This window comes from Vicugna pacos, chromosome 4 (genome assembly GCF_048564905.1).
Source record: "Vicugna pacos chromosome 4, VicPac4, whole genome shotgun sequence".
In the NCBI taxonomy this organism is placed as follows: Eukaryota; Metazoa; Chordata; class Mammalia; order Artiodactyla; family Camelidae; genus Vicugna; species Vicugna pacos.
Window position 1 is genome coordinate 37708039 of NC_132990.1, and position 21295 is coordinate 37729333.

At 40.6% G+C, this 21295-nt stretch overlaps 1 protein-coding gene and 1 long non-coding RNA gene across 5 annotated transcripts in view; one reads left to right on the top strand and one right to left on the bottom strand.

The window, feature by feature from the left end:
• MAMDC2 (MAM domain containing 2) overlaps positions 1-21295 on the top strand; it is a 140737-nt gene that overhangs the window by 87298 nt on the left and 32144 nt on the right. For all 4 annotated transcript variants that reach the window (XR_001459587.3, XM_072959574.1, XM_006209396.3 and 1 more), the window contains exons 8-9: positions 5201-5344; positions 8457-8722. Coding sequence is in view for 3 of the 4 variants with exons in the window: in XM_072959574.1 (XP_072815675.1) it covers positions 5201-5344; positions 8457-8722 (410 nt within the window). In the remaining variant the exon portion in view is untranslated. The remainder of the gene's footprint in view (positions 1-5200; positions 5345-8456; positions 8723-21295) is intronic.
• LOC140696051 (uncharacterized) lies at positions 473-3671 on the bottom strand. The gene is made up of 2 exons (XR_012072008.1): positions 3293-3671; positions 473-2649 (listed from the first exon to the last, which is right to left on the bottom strand). It is a non-coding gene; the product is annotated as an uncharacterized lncRNA (long non-coding RNA).

Sequence of the window (21295 nt, forward strand, 5' to 3'; positions counted from 1 at the left end):
GTTTGGAAAAGAGAGGAAATTTTTACTTTCTGGCAAAATAGGCAAGCAGATCGATTCAAAGTGAATTAGAAATAAGAAGGGTAACACTATATTAATGATAACCCAGATGAATGCAATTGACCTTACCTTTTGTGGATTTGTTTCCTGGAGAGGCCCTAGGGAGATACTGTGGTCATCTGTCTTATTAAGGGGACTTCATTCTGGGTTTTGGAGCATGGGAAGTAAATTTTTGAACTTGGCCCTTGTAGTCTAACTTTCACTTAAGATAGAGTTAGTTTCTAATTTAATATAGTTTTAAATACATTCTATAAGCAAGGAAATTGAGAAAGACAGAATTTTCTACTCAAGTTAAACTGTTACTCCAAATTATAGAGAAACATACTAATTAGCTGATACCAAATATTATTTTTACTAATTCTAATTTGAAAAAAATTAGTGAGAGAGAACCAGACTAGATTTACATATTTATATATTGTCATTAAAATGATTTAATACAAGCTGTAATCAAAGAATAAAACTGTCTCTAAATTTGACAGAACACAGAAACCAAAACTGTTGTACTTCTCTAAACCTGATTGCTCCTGCATTCTATCAGCTGATATTTCAGTGATGTTAGTAACAGTTTCACGACCTCTTTATCATTATTTTTAGAAAGTTTCTCTTCTCAGTCACTAGGCATTTATGTTGAACTGTTTTTATATTTCCGGGTTATACATGTGGGAGAAGAGGTGTTTATTCAGCATCTGTATTGGGTAGGGGATAGGGTGAAGAGGCAGCTGGAAGGTGATAGAATCTACTAAGTTACCTTAGAAGTAATGTTTAGAAATGTTATCCCTTAAAAAAAAAAGATATAGAATAGATATGAGCTCTTTCCTACTGACTGGTGAAAAGAAAGATGCCAGCAAAATAAGGACCATTTGTTAAGAGTACTGGTGATCCCTCAGTCTGTAAAATCTAGGCCACACAAAGACCCTTCCTCTGTAGGGACCACCAAGGCTTCACATTTTTATATAATTAAGTTAAACAAGGCTCCATATCGGTCTCCAGAACTTCCCAACAAAACAACTTTGCTTTAAAATGGCTTAACTGCATGATCAAAGCATTATGTTTGAGAACCAGGACTTTGGACTCCCATCCCTACTCTGTCATTTACAAGCTGCGTGACCTTTAGCATGTTAATTAACCTCTCTGAGACTCTGTTTCTACATTTATGAGACAAGGATGGAAGAATCTATGTCATAGTTTGTCGGGAAGATTGATGAGTTAATGTCTGGACAGCCTTAGCAGAGTATGACACACAGAAAATGCTTAGGCATGAGACCTAATATTATTTACTTAATTTTCAAAATACTCCCATCTATTCTTTAAAGAACAGGGGATCAGACTGAAGCTAAAGAGAACCAGCAAAGGGCACTGCCTGGATGAATGTGTAAGCTAGAGCCAATTTTGCACCATTCATTAAGCAGCTGTGGGCCATTCTGAGCCTTAGAAGCTAAGCCCTCTAGTTTTCATGCTTCCTCTTACATTTCACAGTTTATGCCCTTCTGTTTTATAACAGGTGCCAACATTCTTTTCCTTATCTTGATTAGCTCCAGACTTGTCTCTGCTTTTCCCAACTGGACCTACAGTCTTCTTCTCTCATCTCCCTAATGGGCTGAGACAGGAATTATTTCAACACATGAAGCATCTTCTTCCCACCATCTGGTTGCTCTTAGCATTAATCCAGTTTCTCAGACCTGAGGCCCATCACAGAGTCACAGGTCTTAAGCACCAGTGGCATGTCACTCCCCAAGTATTCCCCTAGGATGCCTCCAAAGGTCAGTGAGACCTCACCCCACCCTCCAGCTTGAGTTATAGCTCTTCCCTTTCCAAGCCTTTTCCACCCATAAACTTCCCCTCCCCACCACATTTGGCCTAGAGTCTGGATCATAGGAATAAGCTCTCCTTTTAGTCTGTAAGTCCTTAAATACCTAATAGGTGATCCCACCCACTTCTAGGAATCCTGCCTGAATGCCCAGCCCCCAAACTGAGAACCCCACTGTCTGCCATGTGCAGACCTAACTTCCTCTCTGAGCTTGGGTTCATCCCAACCCGGGCCAGGGCCTGGGAGGATCCTGAAGCTCATGGATACACCTCTCAAAGGGTGTTCACCTGGACCTAAACCCCCATATTGGGGAAGGTCACAACAACACACTGCCCAGACTTCTTGTCTAATTGGACACCTGGCTCCAACTGTTGCCTAGGTTATAGCTGAAGGTGCCACAGGCTTCCTTAGCTCTGAGGCCCCCAAGCGTCTCACTAGCCTGGTCGGTGGCCTAGCCCTGCTCCATCATGATTCCTCCGTCTGGTGCCAGGTCCACTCACTCTCTTTCTCTTCCCTTGCCAGCTTTGAGCTGTCCCAGCCTGCTTTTGGGCTGGCTTGTGCTAAAATAAAACCAGTGTGCAAGTTTAGCCACCTAAAGAGCACACAATGCCCAAAGTGGCTAGCACTACAGGGGCTGATAAGCCTCTTAGAGCTCTGGGACTGATATTGAGTTCATCTCCATGAACTCCACGGAGCAGAGGAAAAGATGAGAAATCCTCGCAGCCATTCTTCTCAAGCTGTAACATCCCCCAGTCTGATTCGATTATCTTCAAAGCTTCTCAATTCTGAAAATTTCAAATGTCAGAAATCAAGTAATTAACTAAATCTCACATTGTGATGCTTTTTGATATGTAGCTCAAAGGGACTTTCTCTTTTGGGGAGGCAGGGGTGTTCAACTGATGCTCATGGGCTTCTAATTGCCTCTGTTTCCTCCCTGTGCTTCAGATATGTCACTGTGCCTCCCCAAGTTCAATTGTGACCACCACCTGACTCATGCTTCTGAAACAAGCCTGAAGCAAAGGCTTTCCATGCACACAGATCTTTGGGGAACTCATTTTGGGTCACACAGAGGCCCTCTGGCACCATCTTCAGGAATTAGATATGGTCACATGCTAGAAGAAGCATTCTGGGGGCAAGGATTTAGGCACTGAGTTATGCTGTTGAGGTTTTCTTTTTATCAGACCTTCTCAGGACCTCAGACAAATCCGTTGCTAGGACTAAGTGTTTAGCAAAAGAACATAATCACATCCTCAGAGAAATCTTCTCTGTGTGACTCAGTTTGTCACCATGGAGAGAACTGATCTTTGCTTCCTTTCAAGTCTTCATACCACCCCTCACCCCCTCCGACACACCTAGTAAATGGCTTATGGTCCTCTTGTGGACACCCAGATGTGTAGTCCTTGGGATACACTGAGGAATTTTACTGACCTTCCGTTCTCTTTATACATGGCTTTTGGGAGTGTCACGCCATTTTCTGAGCTAGATGGCCATCTGTAGATCCTGAATTTCCATCTGCTTTTTCATTAGGTGACAGAAGGGGTGACTAAGACTGGAGATCATCATAGGGTTGCTCATGGGCTCAAATCTCCATGGCCGGCATGTCAAAGGATCCTTGTTTGTATGACATCATCTTCATTATCATATGAATATCTTTGTGACTTCATCTTAATGGCTTAAAGATACACCCTGATGCAGACAGACTCAAACAGAGCAGTGTGTGGGCTAACCCACAATCTTAGAGCACTGAGAATTCTCCTCCTTTCCTCCTATGAGGGGGCCTCTCCTTATGCACTTGCTAGGGCGTATTGTCTCAGATACGATCAGGTTCCCATGAGATAGGAATATTTTCTTCCTATTCTTTTCTTGTATGTGGTGTTAGTCACTTACTTTTTTAAGTTTAGCATTTAAAAACATTTGACTTTTTATCATTTTAAACTCAGACAAAATTTGCAAGCATATGATAAAGAACTCCTGTATACTCTTCACCCAGATTTACAAATTTTTACCATTTTGCCACATTTGCTTTTATCAACCGTTCAAGAGTAGGTTGCAGACATTATGTCCCTTGACCCCTGAATACTTCAGTGGATATTTTCTAAAACTAAACACATTCTCTAACATGGTATAGGATAATTATAAACTTCAGGAAATTTAACACCAATACAATATTATCAACTAACCTATAGTCCATACACTAATTTCACCAGTTGCCCCAATGAAGTCCTCTATAGCTATTTGTTTTCCAGGATCAAGATTGAATTTTGGATCCCTTGTAGCATTTGGTTGTCTTGTGTCTTTTATCCTCTTTGTCCGGGCCAGCTCCTCAGCCCAGTGGAATCTTTTCTTGCTTTGGAAATTGACAAATTGAGAGAATAGTGAGTCTTTGTCCCTAAACAGCTCTCTGTTTCATCAGGTCCCCACACCCAGAATTCAAGTGTTTCTCTAGAGATGATTTTCCGCTTATTCAAAACAGTGCCCTCTCTCACTGGCCCTAAAAGGTTAGACCAGTATGTGTCAGGCTTGGCTACACTGACTGACTGTGTCCCAAACCACTGCAGTAACACCCTCTCTGGACTCAGACAGCAATCTGCGCAGCCAAGTTACGATGACTTGTTGTTAGGACAAAGTTATTATTGAAAGAACACAAATCTTTTACGTTCCCTTTCCCCAGGCAATCTGGGATGAGGTGGTGTTTAAAGACCAGAGTAAATGACAGCAGAACTCAGCAAGAGCCAAAATTATAGCAGTTCGCATGACAGAATTGGTGTGACTGTTTGAACGGTGTGATTTATACTGAGTAATGATTTTCTTCCAACAGATCAGCTCCTACTACTATTGTCAATTATAAATAGACAGTGGCTGTGCTTCTGACACAAATTGATCAACAAAGGAAAATTATTTCTGGAAAATATTATTTCTGAAATATCTGTCTTCAAGAGAAATTAAGAAGTCTATAAAATCTTTACTTTTCCTCTTTCTTTTTAATTTTATATGAATGAATTTTCAATTGTGAGGAAGTATGTGAATAACTGCTCCCAGTCTTTACATCAGGACAGGAAATTTCCTTTGTGGTCTGGTACTTTATTTTTATAGAGAATGTGAACAGAGCTCCTCCTTTCCATCCCTTTAGGGAGGAAAGGAACAATTTTCCTGTCATGCTGAAATGTGGGTTTGATGCTAACCTATCAGCATGCCATTAGGGTAAAAATATTTTTGTTGTGTGTTACTTCACCAAGCTCGCCTGGTGCAAATGTGTACATATTTGTTAATCAGTTGATGTAGTCCTTTGAGATCCTTGGGTTTGACTTGTTTTAACTTTAGTTCTCCTTTGCTTAGAGCTTCCTTTCAGTGCTATAGAAGCCAGCTGCAATTTTGAGGAAGATCTCTGCAACTTTTACCAAGACAAAGAAGGTCCAGGCTGGACCCGAGTGAAAGTAAAACCAAACATGTATCGAGCAGGAGACCACACTTCAGGCTTAGGTAAATCAGGAGTCTGTTGTGTGGGGACGTGGTTGGGGGTGATGGTGGGTAGTATTCATGCTCCATTCAACACTCTCACTGAGGTGGGTGGATACAGTCAGTGGTAGAGCGCATGCTTAGCATGCAGAGGTCTGGGTTCAATCCCCAGTACCTCCATTATAATAAATTAATTAATTTTAAAAATTCTTACGGAGACCCTGACTTTCAAAAGGGAGGTAGGGGCAGGGGCAGCTGTGAAGAACCAAAGATAATGGTAATCTTGTGTTTGACCATTTTTCAAAACTGGAATTCAAGCTACTGTGCTAATAGCAGTATTTACCAGTTAATTAAATAGTCAAACTTCAGAAATTATCTTGCTCTTCACTCTAGTTGGAGAAATACCTTTAAAAAGCTATTAGATTCCAATTATATGAAACATTCAGCATAGGCAAATCCATGGAGACAGAAAGCAGATTAGTGGCTGCCGGGGGCTGGGAAGGGGGAACTGGGTAGTGACTGTTTAATGGGTATAGAGTTTCCTTTTGGGGTGATGAAAATATTCTGGAAATATATAGTAATTAGTATCTGCAAATCCCAAACTCCCAATTTATTCCTTCCCCCTTTTTCTCCCCTGAAAACCATAAGTTTGTTTTCTGTCTGTGAGTCACAGGGAACTATATTCAGTATCTTTTAGTAACCTGTAATGAAAAAGAATGTGTGTGTGTGTGTGTGTGTGTAACTGAATCGCTATGCTGTATACCAGAGACTAACACAACATTGTAAATTGACTATACTTCAATAAAAAATAAAAATAAAAAATTCTGGAAGTAGATAGCATTGTGAAAGTACTAAATGCCATTGAATTATATGCTTTAAAATGGTTAAAGTGGTAACTTTAATGTTATGTGGGTTTTACTACGATAAATAATATATAGTGGAGCATCAGAGCCATTGCAGCTATTGGGAAATGCTTGAGTGGGCACTTGATGGGCAGACCTACAAGGAGCCCTTAGCAATCAGTCTGAGCTCCCCTTTTACAAGGATCACCTATCACTCTAAAGGCAGCCCTTGTGAGGCCCACTGCAGTAGAGGCTGATGGAAAGTGTTTGTTCTCAAAAGGTTAGTGTCTAATTCATTTATTTGACAGTTATTTATATACTGGGCACTGGGTTGACTTACCAGCCAATGAAGCTTGTTTCAGGGCCCTTCACTTGCTTGGGAAAAGCCTTGAAAGGGGCCCTGGCCATTTTATACTTGTAATTGTGAATTTTTTGCTTAGAGATTGCCTCACTGGTAGAATTACAGGACAGAAACCTATTCTGACTTTGGCCAGACTAACCCCTGGGGAATAGAGTAGTGAAAAAATCAGGTATGAATTCCACTCTCGTGGGCTGACAGTTACTTCAACAGGCAAGAGAAACAGAAACACTGGACAAACATATACACCAATAAAGTCACGCGTCCGAGCTGTGCTGTGGGCTGTGAAAGAAATGAAGCGTCAGCTCTGAGAGAGAAGAGAGGAAAGAACCTTATGTTGGCTGGGGAATCAGGGAAGTGGGTTTTAGCTGGGGGAGTGGGAGTGGCCCAGGCAGAGGGAGCAGCAGGTGTGTGAAGGCCTGGAGTTTGGAGAGAGCTTGACGCCCCCAGAAATTGGAAGGTTAAGTGTGCTTGCACCACGGGGAGGAGAGTGGGGGAAAATGGACTCAGAAAGGGAGCGAGCTTGTGGGCGTGGCAGGCCAGAGTAAGTGATGGGGATTTTACTGTAAAGGAAAAGAGAAGCCATGGAAAGGTTTGAAATAGAGAAGAGAGGGATTAAATTAAAGTTTCAGAAAGATCGTTCTGGCTGTTGTATGGCCACCTGTGTTCATCTGCTCGGGCTACCATAACAGAATACCACAGACTGGGTGACAAACACCGGAAATTAATTTTCTCACAGTTCTGGAGGCTGGGAAGTCCACATTCAAGGCGCCATCAGGGTGAGTTTCTCGTGAGATCTCTCTTCCTGCCTTGTAGATGGTGCCTTCTTGTGTGTCCTCACATGACCTTTCCTGTGTGTGTGCACGTGGAGAGAGAGAGAGATCTCTGTGGTCTCTTTCTTCTTTTAAGGACACCAGTGGCAAAGGAGTTAAAACCTCACCCTTATAACCTCATTTAACCTTAATTGCCTCCTTTATTAAAGGCCCCATCTTCAAATACAGTCACATTGGGGGTTAGAGCTTCAACATATGAATCTGGGGGGACACCATTCAGTCCATTAACACCACTCATGTGAAATAACCAAAGAATTTTTTGCCAGATTAGATAATGGGGTAAAACTAAACTGTATAGCAAAGACTGAGACACCCCAAAAAAATTGGTGAAGGAGGATCAGAAGAGGGAAAGGAAAAAAAGTAAGGTAATCTTTTGTTCTTTTCTGCCCCAGCTTTATAGGACCCATGGACCTATTTTAAGTCTACCATTGTGGGTGGTAGAGCAGGTGGTGTTGGTGATCTTATTTTTTTCTTTATATTACTTAGAAGAAATCAGGGAAGAATTCTGAACTTCAGCACCTTGGAGGGTCCATCTGATTAAAAATTTGCTTTTTAGGGGCAGGTTTAACATATAACCAAGAGAGTAGTAAGCTCTGCCCAGACATACAAACCACCCCATGCTGCACCCACTCAAGGACTGCCAGGCCCTGTAATCTCTCCCTGTCCACTGGTCATTGCAGAGGTAAGAAGGAGAATCTGCCCTGGTCTTTATGTTCTCTGCCACTGAAGACTGGATACTCAGTCTAAGTTGGCTGGTTGACCCAGGCAGCTGGGAGCCCCAAGATGACTTCATCCTTTTTGCTTCATGAAAAGCATAAATCCTGATTGATAACTGGAATCCGAGCATATGCAGTTGGAAATGTATACTGGTTTATACAGTTTACTTAGAATTGGAAAAGGTTTATTAGCAAAAGAGTCACATAGATATTTTCTATCACTTAAGCCACAGACATTAGAAAATGCTTTCTATCACTTAAAGCCTATGGAAATAATCTCTGTTGGCAAATTCCACTGCTTTAGCCAAGTTTTCCCACTTGATAACCTGGGCTGGATTATTTAGGTTTGTCATTGCTGATGCACTGAATGCTATGTCCTGTTTGCAGGGTATTTCTTGCTGGCCAACACAAAGTTTACATCTCAGCCTGGCTACATTGGAAGGCTCTACGGTCCCTCTCTGCCAGGAAACTTGCAGTATTGTTTACGTTTTTATTATGCCATCTATGGGTTTTTGAAAATGAGTGACACCCTAGCAGTTTATATCTTTGAAGAGAACCACGTGGTTCAAGAAAAGATCTGGTCTGTGCTGGAGTCTCCAAGGGGCGTCTGGATGCAAGCTGAAATCACCTTTAAGAAGCCCATGCCTACCAAGGTATAGTAAAACCTTTCCGTAATTTTCCGTTGCTACACTGGGTTAGTGAATCTCTGTTTAATTATTTTCAACTGATGATGTGTTGTTTTTCTTCTGTTCAAGCTGGGAGCGCCATCCCCACACCCTGTCCCCAGCGATGCACAAGTTATACCCTTCAGTTCTTTTCAGTTTTCTGTCTCTCAGAATAATGGTCACCTAGGGAGTTTGCTTGTTTATTATTTAGATTCCTTGAGAGTAGTCCAAAGACAGGGAATACGTGAATAATCCAAGTTCAGTAGCTATACATTAGTTTAAAACCACAATACACACACACACACACACACACACACACACACACACACACACACACAGCAAACGTACACTAGATCCACATAATCAGGGATGTACCAGAAAATAATGGAGTTTTGGTTGTACTTCACACCTGGTGTTGCTAATGGTTTAAAAAGGGAGAATATAATAAATATTTCATTCATTTATTTGACTTTCATTTACTTATTCATTTATCCATTCATTTATTTATTCCTTTATTCAACCAGCACTTATTAGGTGTATGCTCAGTGCAGGGGATGTAGATAAATGAGGCTCAGAGCCCATTTCTGAGAAGGAGATCACAGATGATAGGAAGTTAAGATACAGATACATAAGCCACTAACAACAGTATAATCTCATGGTCTCATGGAAGGGCTATATAGAAAAATAGAGAAGTCACAGGGAACTGTATTCAGTACCTTATAATTGCCTATAATGGAAGAATATGAAAAAGAATGTATATATATGTATAACTGAATCACTATGCTGTACACCAGAAAGTAACACATTGTAAACAGACTGTACTTCAAAAAAAATTGATTCATATGTAATTAAAGTATATGTTGTTCTCAGCCTAGAAGAAAGAAATATTTTTAAAAAAGAGAAAAGAAAAATAGAGAAGTACTTCTACCAATCGGACTTATGAAAAATAATGACAATAGAGACCCAGCAGAGCTGGTGTTTGGAGGGTTAGGGTTCAGGCCATGCTGGGTTCTAACTCCTGCTCATGCCCCGCCCGCCCCACTCCACCCTTCTCCCCTGTATCCTCTCCTCACAAAACACAGATTGTTTAGTCATCTTCCTGCTCCTTAGAGTGAGTCCCGGCTCTTCCCTGTCTCCCATGGAATGGGAGCAAGCCCCCCCCCCCCGCACATGCCCCAGAGAATGTACCCTTTTCTTCTTTGGCTGACTTCCAACTTTCCCAGCAACCACACAGATGCTCCCCAGCTGCTTAAGGAAAACTAGATCCAGACCCGGTGGGGTCAGGGAAGTTCTTACAGCCTCAGAAGGAACTAGTTATGGATTCGGCCCCGATGTGGATGAGGAGATGCTACAGTTCAAAACTAGAAAACTCTGGACTCTTATCTGAAGGTGGCCAGTAGTTTGGGGTGGGTCCCTGCTAAACATCAGCTCCTCAGAGAGTGAGAGAACCATTCGCTCTCCATAGAGGGAGGTTTAGTAAGGCAGGAAACTAAAGTTCACTGACTTAAGCAACACGTACGGGTGGAAAGAAACATAAAACAGTATTTCAGAGGGGATAAAATAAAAAGCCAGAGTTTCCCTTACCACTCTGCACCCCTCAACTCAAACTCCAATTTTGCTTTTTCTCCTGATTTTCTAACGTTTTCCTCTATAATTCTAACGACTGCATTTCTGCCTCCATTTCTTGATTCATTAACCTCAGCGGTGCTCAGGTAATGCTGGGAATTTAGCTTTTTTATACTGTTTCTTCTCCTTTTCTCTCTGCTCGTCACATTTTTGTTACATTTTTATTTTTGACTTTTCTCTCGGTTCCCTTTATAACACGAATACACTTAACCATCTATTTTGGTCCCATAAACTTTAGGTAGTGGCCCTTGACAGCTCACTATGTAAGACAAATATATTTTCACCCCTGAATTTCCACTTCCCTCACTTGTCCCCTCCACTTCCCAATTCTTTCAGCTATACCATTGCTTTTGCACAATCATGGCTAAAACATTTATATTCCTACAGTGAAGCCTTTTGTGCCTTGCCAGTGGCAGGATTTCCCATTACGGGCCCCTTGGCATTTGGGAGAGGACAGTTCTTCCTTGGTGAGGGCCATGCCTCACATGACTAGGATTTTGCCATCTGCAATTACAGTAACAGCCCAAATTATTTCTACACATTTCCAAATGGCCCCTGTGGTGCCATGCCATCCTTAGATGAAAACCATTGCTCTATAAGTTGATCCTGAAAATTGAAATCAGGAGCAAACCCCACCTGCATTCCACCCCTACTCCCTCAGATTTGCACTCTGTCCGGCAGCAGAGGGGTGATGAGGAAGCCTCCCCTGCGGTGACCTTTTGGCTTCCTGTTGCTCTTAGGGAAAAGGCCCTGGTGCTCTGACATCAGCCCCTCCCAGCTTTGCCTCTTACTACCCCCTTTCTAATCACACTGCAGTCGGTTCCCGGAACACACTGCTGTCTCCTACCTTGGGTCGTTGCACACCCAGTTTCCTCTGCATAGACTCTTGTTAATTCAGTCATGGCTTAAACCTCCCTTCCACAGAGACTCCTCCGCTGGCCCACTCCCCAGAACAGATTAGTGTTCCCTGGGCTGCCTAGGCCTCTCCTCCATCATCTCAGAGACAGGACAACACAGTAATTAGGGGCAGTGACACAGGAGGCTCTCTGGCTTTAAATCTCAATTCTACCACTTACTGGCTTTGAAGTCTTCGTTTTTTTCCTTAACTGAGGTATAAGTGACATATAACAGTATGTTGGTTTGAGTTGTACAGCATAATGGTTTGATATCTGTATATACTGTGAAATGAGTACCACAGTAAGTCTAGTGAACATGCATCACCTCACATAGTTACAAAAGTTTTTTCTTGTGAGAACTTTTAAGATTTACCCTCTTAGCAAGTTTCTTTTTTAAAATTTTTACATGAGATTTATTTTTAAATTATATGCTTAACATATTGCCGAAAATTTGGAAATCACAAGAAATCATAAAAAAGGAAAATAACTGTACATAATCCCTCCTCTCGGAGATAACTGCTGTTAGCACACATTTTCTTTTAGTCTCTTTCCTATTCACATATTTTAACTGAAATATAGTCTATTTACAATGTGTTAATTTCTGGTGTACAGCATAGTGATTCATATATATATATATATTTCCTTTTCAAATTCTTTTTCATTATTAAGCCATTACAAGGTATTAAATACAGTTCCCTGTGCTATACAGTAGCGCCTTCTTAGCAACTTTCACATCTACAGCACAGTATTGTTAACTATGACCACCATGCTGTATATTACAAATTTACAAATGAAGAAACTGAAGTTTTGAAAAGTTAAAATAGTTCAATTCTGGTTGTTTTCTTATTTCTGTCCCCCCAAATCCAGACAAAACCCTTAATAGTTATTACCTCAAAAACACATCTCATATATGCCCACTTCCATCTCCACAGCCACTGCCCTAGTCTAAGACCCATCATTTCTTACCTAAACGGCTTTGTGTCTTTTAACTGGTTTTTTGCTTCCACCCTGCTCTCCACACTCTCATGCAACCACCAGAATCATTGTCTTGGAACAGAAATAGGATCAGGACACTCTCCTGCATGGAACTATCCTATAGTCTTTGGAATAAAGCACCATTCTCTTCCGTGGCTTATAAGGCCCTGGTCCCTGCCTACTCCACTCACTTCATCTCCCTTCACCCTGCCCATGCTCACACAGTCACACAATCCACGTTGTCACACTGGTCTTCTCTCTGTCCCCTGAGTCCCAAGGACCTTCCTTCATCAGGGATATTGCCCTTGCAGTCCCCTCTGTGTGGGATGCCCCTCCCCCAGCTATCCTGTATCTAACCAGTTCTCACTCTACTGTCCTGGTCAAGTGTTTCCTCTTAGAAAGGAACTTCCTTGACCACCCAGTCTGTAACCCACCCCCCCAATTACTTCTCATCATATTGCCTAGTTTATTTTGTTCTTAGCATTTACCCCAATCTGAAAGTATGTCATTTGTTTGTTTACTTGCTCATTGTCCATCTATCTTCTTCCATAAATGAAACATGGATAAAATAAAAGAATGAGCCTTCCAAGGCTGGTAAGCGGCAGAGCTGGGGTTTGAACCACAGTCTATAGAATGTCTGAAGGCTGCCTTTGGCCACAGATATCTTTGAGTGCTCGGGGTTTCTATTCGTTCTTGAAGAAGGCCTATTCTCGCTCAGCTGGAGAAAGTGAGGCCCCCAACGTGCCTTGGGGCAGAGGCACCATCTGTTATTTTATTTAATTCTCATAGCATTCCTGTAAGTGATGTAAAATATCTCCTTTTAGTGCCATTGGCATTCTAATTCAAAGTTAGACTAACCCAAGATCATGTTTTACTAGAAATGAATGGCTGAGTTGTATGAGCTGTTTATATATTCTGGAAATTAAGTCCTTGTGAGTCTCATCTTTTGCAAATATTTTCTCCCATTCTGTAATTTGTCTTCTTGTTTTGCTTATGGTTTCCTTTGCTGTGCAAAAACCTACAAGCTTAATTAGGTCCCATTTGTTTACTTTTGCTTTTATTTTTATTGCCTGGGTAGACTGCCCTAGGGGAACATTGCTGAGATTTATGTCAGATAATGTTTTGCCTATGTTTTCTTCTAAGAGGTTTATAGTGTCTTGTCTTATGTTTAAGTCTTTAAGCCATTTTGAGTTTATTTTTGTGTATGACGTGAGGGAGTATTTTAACTTCATTGATTTACATGCAGCTGTCCAGTGTTTCCAACACCATTTGCTGAAGAGACTATCTTTACTCCATTGTATGCTCTTGCCTCCTTTGTCAAAGATTAATTGACCTAAAGTTTGTGGGTTTATTTCTGGGCTCTCTATTCTGTTCCATTGTCCATATGACTGTTCTTGTACCAATACCATGTTGTTTTGATCACTGTATCTCTATAGTATTGTCTGAAGTCTGGGAGGGTTATTCCTCCAGCTGCATTAGATGTTTCTTTACCTTTATTTCCATATTAGCTCTTACGCAGATTGTTTTAAGGACAAAGAGCTGATTCAGTTAATAGCTCCCTGCTATCTTCCCTACATAATTTTTGATGGAAACTGTAATATATATTTCTACTTAAGGAATGATAGCATTGGTAAGAATTTCCCTGAGACTATTCTGGCATATGGAGAGATTCTGCATGATGTCACAGCTGCCAACAATAACAGGAACTTTTATTGAGCACTTTCCCTGTGCCAGGCATTGTGCTAAGCATTCGTCATGTATGACTTCATTTGATGCCACAACACCCTAGCAAGGAAGGCCTTATAGCCCCATGTAACAGATGAGAAAAGCTTGCGCAGGAAATTAGGGACATTGTTCAACAGCACAAAGCTATTAAAAGGCAGAGCTGAGAGGTAAATCCCGGTTATCTAAAATCCAGGATCTAGGGTGGTGGGTATAGCTCAGTGGTAGAGTGTGTGTTTAGCATGCACAAGGTCTTGGGTTCAATCCCCACTACTTCCATTAAAATCCAGAATCCGTGCTTTTTATACTGTACCTTTATGCCCCCCAGCCTTCTTCTGGCTAATGTTAAAGTGTAGGATCAGGTAAGAAGGGGAACCCAGCCCAAACTTCAGACTTGTAAAAATGTCTAGGGCTTTATTATTAACTGTGTTTCTCTATTTTAAAAATAACTTTGGCTCCCAGGAGGGGTCAAAATTCAAAATGGTTCAGCACAGATAAGGGAGATCTGTGGGGTGGAGGGGAATATAGCATAATGCTTAAGAGACTTGGATGTGCGTTCTCTGTCACTTATGCCGTTATAATTTGGGCTAATTTAAGTGATTCTTGCTGAGCCTTGCTTTTCTTAATGCATAAAATGGTTCTACTAGTAGTACCTACCTCAGGATTATGAAGCATCATGTAAAGTGCTAAGCATAGTGTCTGGCACATAATTAGCATTTGTTAAATGTAGCTGGAGAGAGGAGGGGAGAAAGAGAGAGAGAGAAGAGAGGGACAGAGAGACTAAAGTGTTTTTTTCTAGGTCCTGATTCTCATGAAATTTCATAGGCAACATCGCTTTAGTATGTGGATGATTCTGTTCCTTGACTTTTGCTGGGAAGTAGTCTTTGAACTAAAAATCAGGTCTGAAATAAATCTTTATTTTAATAGTACTAGACTTTCTTAATGGAATGGCTGCATTTACACAATCATCAACTGCCTACAATGTATTTTTAATGTTTTAGAAACATTTTGAAAGGGCATGAATCATGAGATGTTTTTTTCTTGATCTGTTTTCCCCCAGCACATTACTAAATAGAGAGCAGGTAATCAAGAGTTAACCCTGAGACTTTTATACTGTAGAGATGGTCATGAGGAGAGGGAAGAATTCACTCCAAAATGCTTTTCCTAAAAGCCAAATGTCAGGAGAGACTAGAGAGCCATGGTCAGAAAGTCCGCATGGATGGAGCACAGACATTAGCCTGTATGTGTTCAAATCATTGGACTGACATTATACTCAGTCACTGTAGCACATATATTATGTCCTGCAACATCTTCTGACCTGAAGCTAGCTTTCCCTTTAACAAAGATCGTTAAATTGTCTGTTAATTAGGAGCCCTGGGAGGAACTCAATAGTGTATTCATTAAATATTCCTTTTGGAAAAAAAAATGTTAAACGGCCCATAAATGAGAGCATGACCAAACACTCTCTTTCATCTGGATCTGGCTTAATGATCAGCTCAGCAGTCATTAAAATCTGCATGGGAAACCCTGGGAAGTCTACATCTTTATTCCAGTGTAGATCAAAAGACAAACTTCAAAAGTCATTTATGGAGATGCAGAAAATCCCCATCTGGTCAGTCTTGAAAAATATAAATCCATTTTTTTTTACCCAGCAAGAACCTTATGCTAACACTTCTCAGAGTATGACCCATGGAGTACAAATCCCTTGAGTTGTTCCCAATGGGAAAAGGGTTCCGTGGTCAGATGAGTTGGGGAAATTTCGCATACTAAATCTCTCCTCTCCTACATACATGCATGAAGAGTCACACCGCACAGTAACATGTTAGGAACTCTGGTAAGCTTTACATTAAGGAATCCTGTTTAACCTTGTGTAAGGTGGCAGTTTCCTCAGAGGACTGGACGTAGAGCCCTTGTCTTGTGTAGCCCCTCTTGGCATCAGTGTCATAGCATTATGCATTATATTGAAATTGTCTGCTTACCTGCCTTCCTACATTAGCTTACATCATACTGTCAGCTTCTGGAGAACTGAGATCTGTGTCTCATTTATTATTTTTATTTCTGATGCAAACACAGTTTCTGGAACAGGGTGGGTACTCAGTACCTAGTTGGAAAGAGAACTGAACTATCAATGAATATGTGTTGATGGCAAGGAAGAACAACCTAAATCCATCAAAAGAAGAAGGAAGATTAACTCATTCTGTCTTTGGATCATATAAACCATAATCGCTCATTGCCCAGCACCTGTACAATTTGTCCTGCAAGGAATTTGAAGGTGAACACTGTAATGCAGGACGATGCTGCTGGAGCAGTTATAAGGATACATGTAGACACATATATGCTGAGTCTGGTTTGGAGCTTTTTGTGATGGTATGTATTAAAACCAAAAGCTGTAACTTTCTTTTTTTCTTTTTTGGAGCAGCTTACATGATACCGTTTACCTAGTCCCAAAGATGATAGGAGGTTTTACCAGCCCTCTCGATTTTCCTATCCCTTCCCTGTCCCCCAGCTCAGATCTTCCATCCTCCCTTCTGTGCTGTAGTCAGTGGTACACTCATTTCCATGTCATACTCTCCTCACCCATGGGTCCCTCTGGCTTCTCCCACCTTGGTCCTCTTAACCCCTGGGAACCTCAGCAGCTATTTTCTTCTTTTTTCCTGAGCTGCTCAGCACAGCTGTAAAAAATAAGACTCATCTCCACTGTCCCCTCCATGCTGCTGGGAAAGCCTTTTCTTCAGATCATCTCTCACTGACTTCCTTTCTGATTCCCCACCCTCAAGGTTCAAATCCATTTTCACTCACAAGTTTCCAACTTGATTCTCTCTACCTCGTTCTTAGGATGTGACCTCTTGGGTTCATCTCCCAAAAGAATGAAGGCCTTGAACACAAGCCCCTTCAATTCTGTTCCTCTCGGAATCCTCGCCTGCCTCTCTTTGTCACCTGATGAATCTGACAAGGGAAGCACTACCCTTGTTCTTAGTCAAAATCAACCAGTCATCTATACATTTGATTTCATCATTGTGCCTCCTCCGGGACCTTATTTCATAAATTGTTCCTTCTGCCATAAATCTTCAATTCCCATTGGTCCTTTGCATACTGCCAATGTATGTTGGTCGGACAAATGGACAGCAAACCTTCCTTTCGCCTTTTTACCCATTTAAGTTGCCAACTTACCCCATTCCTTGAGTCTTCATACTTCTTGGGAAATGTGCCTTCAATGACTGATTAGGCTCCAGTGCAGTTTCTTATTCTTCAGATCCTTGCCTTCTTCCCCCAGTTCTCCCTCAAAGGGTTTATCAACAGCAAATACTTCCCATTGATCTTGCTACAGGAATCATCATACCTGAGAAAATCCTACCCTTCTCTAAAATTCCATCTCAAAAACCCCTTCCACTTTGAATCTTATATAAGTCATTAACTTGTGTTTTGTTAGAATGAGATTGTATAATAAAAGATTCCAGGTCAGGAATAAGAAGACGTCGCTTCAGTCTTGACTCTGGCATGAATTGGCATAAATCAGAATGTCATGTCACCTCTCTATGAAATAAAAACCTGTTTTTTAATAAGATGTCACTAAGTCTCCTCTACCTCTTATTATATCTTTAGATATCTTATTGTCAGGAACTATCTTTTAATATTGTGCAGCACAGTCCTTGTGGAAAGCTTTCTCTATTTCTTTTTTCCCTCTCACATTCATCTTCTTCTTTTAGCAAAACATCAGTGAAATTTAAGTCTGTGATTTGAATTTCTGCTTTTAAAATCTTCCTTTTCACTTTGCGCTTTAATAATGAAAGTTTAACTAGATGTAAAACATCTAGGGTTCTAAAATTTGTAAAGACAAGACTTAGCAGTTGGCTCAGATACAAGAACATGTCTAGTGTGTTTCTGGAGAGATTTATAAATAGTTGGCTATTTAATAACAAGACACCCTCCTAAAATGGACTTAAGGAACCAGAAGACCAATGTGTAGACAAGATAGATGAGAAAAGATAGATTTCCTATCACATGTCATGATGTCTGGGAACTTTGGGAAATGGCTGTTGCAGAATATTAATGTTTCAGCGTAATTAAAGCAGGGCAGCTGAGTACAAAGTAGAAATAGCAAGATCATTAATTTCTGACAAGATAATCAACATATCTTAGAACAGTTTAGGGTGGTTCCATACACAGAGCCAGGAAAATTACACTGTCAAGTGGAATAAGATATAATGGGAAATTGAACAGAGGCGCTAAGTTTGGAAAAGGAACCTAGTGCTGCATTCTTCCAAGCTAAACTCACTGTCAGCTGTCGGTCCAGAAATTATAAATGACTTTGAATGCGAGTAAGGCAGGATTGAGATACACTGGTTTTCCTTCTCTTTCATCTCCCTTCATGTATTCGTTAAGGACTTCTGTGTTTCATGTCAACTTTTGGGGAGATGACTGGAAAGATGGATTAGCACAACTGGTAGTTGCTAACACACAGCTCACATGAGCACAGTGTGTACGTCAGTGCATTCTTTCATAACTTTCCCAAGGAATTAATTTCATGGAATATTACTGGATCATCACGTTTGTCCTCCAAGCACCATAGAGATGTCTGAAAAGACAGAATAAGCATTCTTTCCCCATAGTTTTATTAATAAGCTTAATTCAACAAACATTTATTCCCAAGATTGGTTATAAACCTGAAAACACAACCTCCCTCCACACTTCCAAATTCCCAATCTTGTGAGGATCTTACAGTCTTAACAGTGGCTGCATTTTGGGGGAATCTTTTCCCAAGTTTTCTGAATGAGGCACATTGATGCTCACATTGAGATTCTCTGTAGTTCTTCTGAGCTCATAGACCAGGTTTTCTGAGCTCCTAGACCAGGTGAGTATCTGCAGGCCATTCTAGCTGTAAGTTCAATTCATTTGCTTGGAAATTGACAATTCGCACATTTATAAAGATGCTCTCTACTTTTCCCTATGAAGGAACACTTTTTTTTTTTTTTTTTTTGCATAGATGGCCCCATCTTTTTCTCCTGCTCCTGTGTGACTTTCTCTGGGTATTTTGTGCTCAATCTTTGCCATACCCACCTCTAGTAGAAGTCTCTCTCCAGGTACTTCTCTCCAAAGAAGCCACTTCCCTATGGCACCTCCCACAGCACCATTGATGGGCCGTGAGCTCCTATTTTCTGTTCAGTGTCAGGTTACATGTATATCTACGTGGTGCTCAAGGACACATTACTATTTGTGGTCTGCCTATTTCATCTCAGTCTCCAAACCAAGACATTAAGTTCTCCCTTAATTTCATTCTCCAAATAAGGACTGCCTAAGAAACATATCTGAAAGGCAAATGTCAAGCCAGGAAAAAAAAATTTTGCAACATACATGATAAACCCCTAATACATTTAATATATAAATTTACTCTAATAAATCAGTAAACAAAGATGAACTAAGAAATAGGAAAGCAGGCAATGAATGTATACAGGCAAGTCAGAAAAAAAATACTGCTGGAAAATAAATACACAGACGTATCCAACTTCATTTATAATCAAGGAAATTTTAAAAATAATAAAATAGTAATGTTTGACCAGGAGTCCTCCCTAAGGGAGGTGGCCCAGAGATAAACCACATTGTATGTCCAGGAAGGCATTCACACCTATTTCCTTCAGTAATGATGAAAGGTTTATGGGATAATTATATCTAATAATGTCCTTATTATTAGGGTGTAGAATTAGACTTTAAAACACTAGAAATGATACCATTTTACCTTTGTCTAATGTTCCTTTTTTCAGAGGCTTTTCATGTCTATTTTCCATTTAGATCCTCAATGCTAATTGTACAGAATTACTTATTTATGGTCCACATAAGAAGTGTATGAACTTTGGAGTCAGACAGACCTTGCTCCCAAAACAAAGGAAAGGAAGTGAAAACGGGTGCAAATGAAGATAAGACCAAAGGTGTGGATGTGGGGAGCTGAGGGGATTCATTCCTGTGGGCCTAAATTTTCCATGTGGAGCAGATATCAGGTCATCAGCTCAGGGAGAGAAGGATATCACTGAGGTGAGGAAACCCACTATGGAGAGGAGAGGTTATCGCCAGTCCTGAAATTCAGTCACAGGCTATTTAAGATTCAAGATTTTGTGCTAGGTGACCAAATACTCTTTGTCAACAGACACAAGGCAAAATGACAGGAAGCTAGTTACAAATACAGGTCAAAGTCATATTTGGTCCACTGCTATTAATTGGAGAGTTCCAAGACTTTCAGAATCATATTTTAAAGTAACTCAAGCGAAAAGGAGAAAGTGAGCAGATTGTATAATGAATGAAATATGGTTTATCAGAGATTTGGAGTGTGATGTTTCTCGCCTGTGTCTACAGCTGGCCATTGTATGACCTTGAGCTTATATCACAGGGTCTCTGGGCATTTTCCTCATTTTAAATATTGACCAATTCTGAGGTCTCTTCTGGAATCACCCTTCCTTTGTCAGTGACCAAACGATTTGAAAATAATGCAGATTTCTGAAATCAGTGAGTCGAGAATCTGGGTATTTCCTACCCAAACAGCAATGAAAAACTTTGGCTGTAGATCTGCAGGTCTACCACAGGGTGCCCTCTGCCCTGAAGGACTCATGCTGGTAAGGCTGCAGGCTGCTCAATCTTTGTTGTTTGTCAAAGCCAAGAGTTGAATTAAATTAGATGGGGTTTCAAACAGGAAAAAACAAAACAGATGGCTCTTTTAAGAAAAAAAGTGTTGGTCAGCTAAAGACTTATTTAAAACCACATGGTTATTCTGCCTTTTGTGGGATCTGAAGACCAAATATAGTATCTGCAGAAGGCATGCTGTTACAGTTTAGCAACTATTTCCCAAAACATGGCTGGATTCTAAAAATACTAAAGTCTTACACTCATTTTCTAGATAAAGCTCCACACAGCCTGTCTTTAGGGATTTGTGAAAATTCCACCCTTTTAGCCAAGTCTCTGATGTTGACATTTCTGTTTTGCTTTATTTTTTTATTTTAAAAATTCTCTTATAACTTATTATCAGATAGTTAAATGAATATGATTGCATTATATAGTATAGTATGGGATATCCTGCAGTTGTGTCCCTGGCATCTTAATGAAGGGCTCTGGAATTTCACTGACTGGATTATAGTAATTTTGTGAATAATTATTCTACCAGCTCTCTAGTCACCATATCCAAATTTGTCTGTGCAAATGATTTTAAAAGATTTTAAACCTCATCAGAAGAGAAGTTAAATTTAACCCAGAATCAAACCCTCTGGTAAATTGTTGAGGTCCACCACTTATAACAAGAACCTACCCAGGTTTGTTTTGTGAACAGGGGTAATTTATGGTATTGTTGGCATGGAATTGA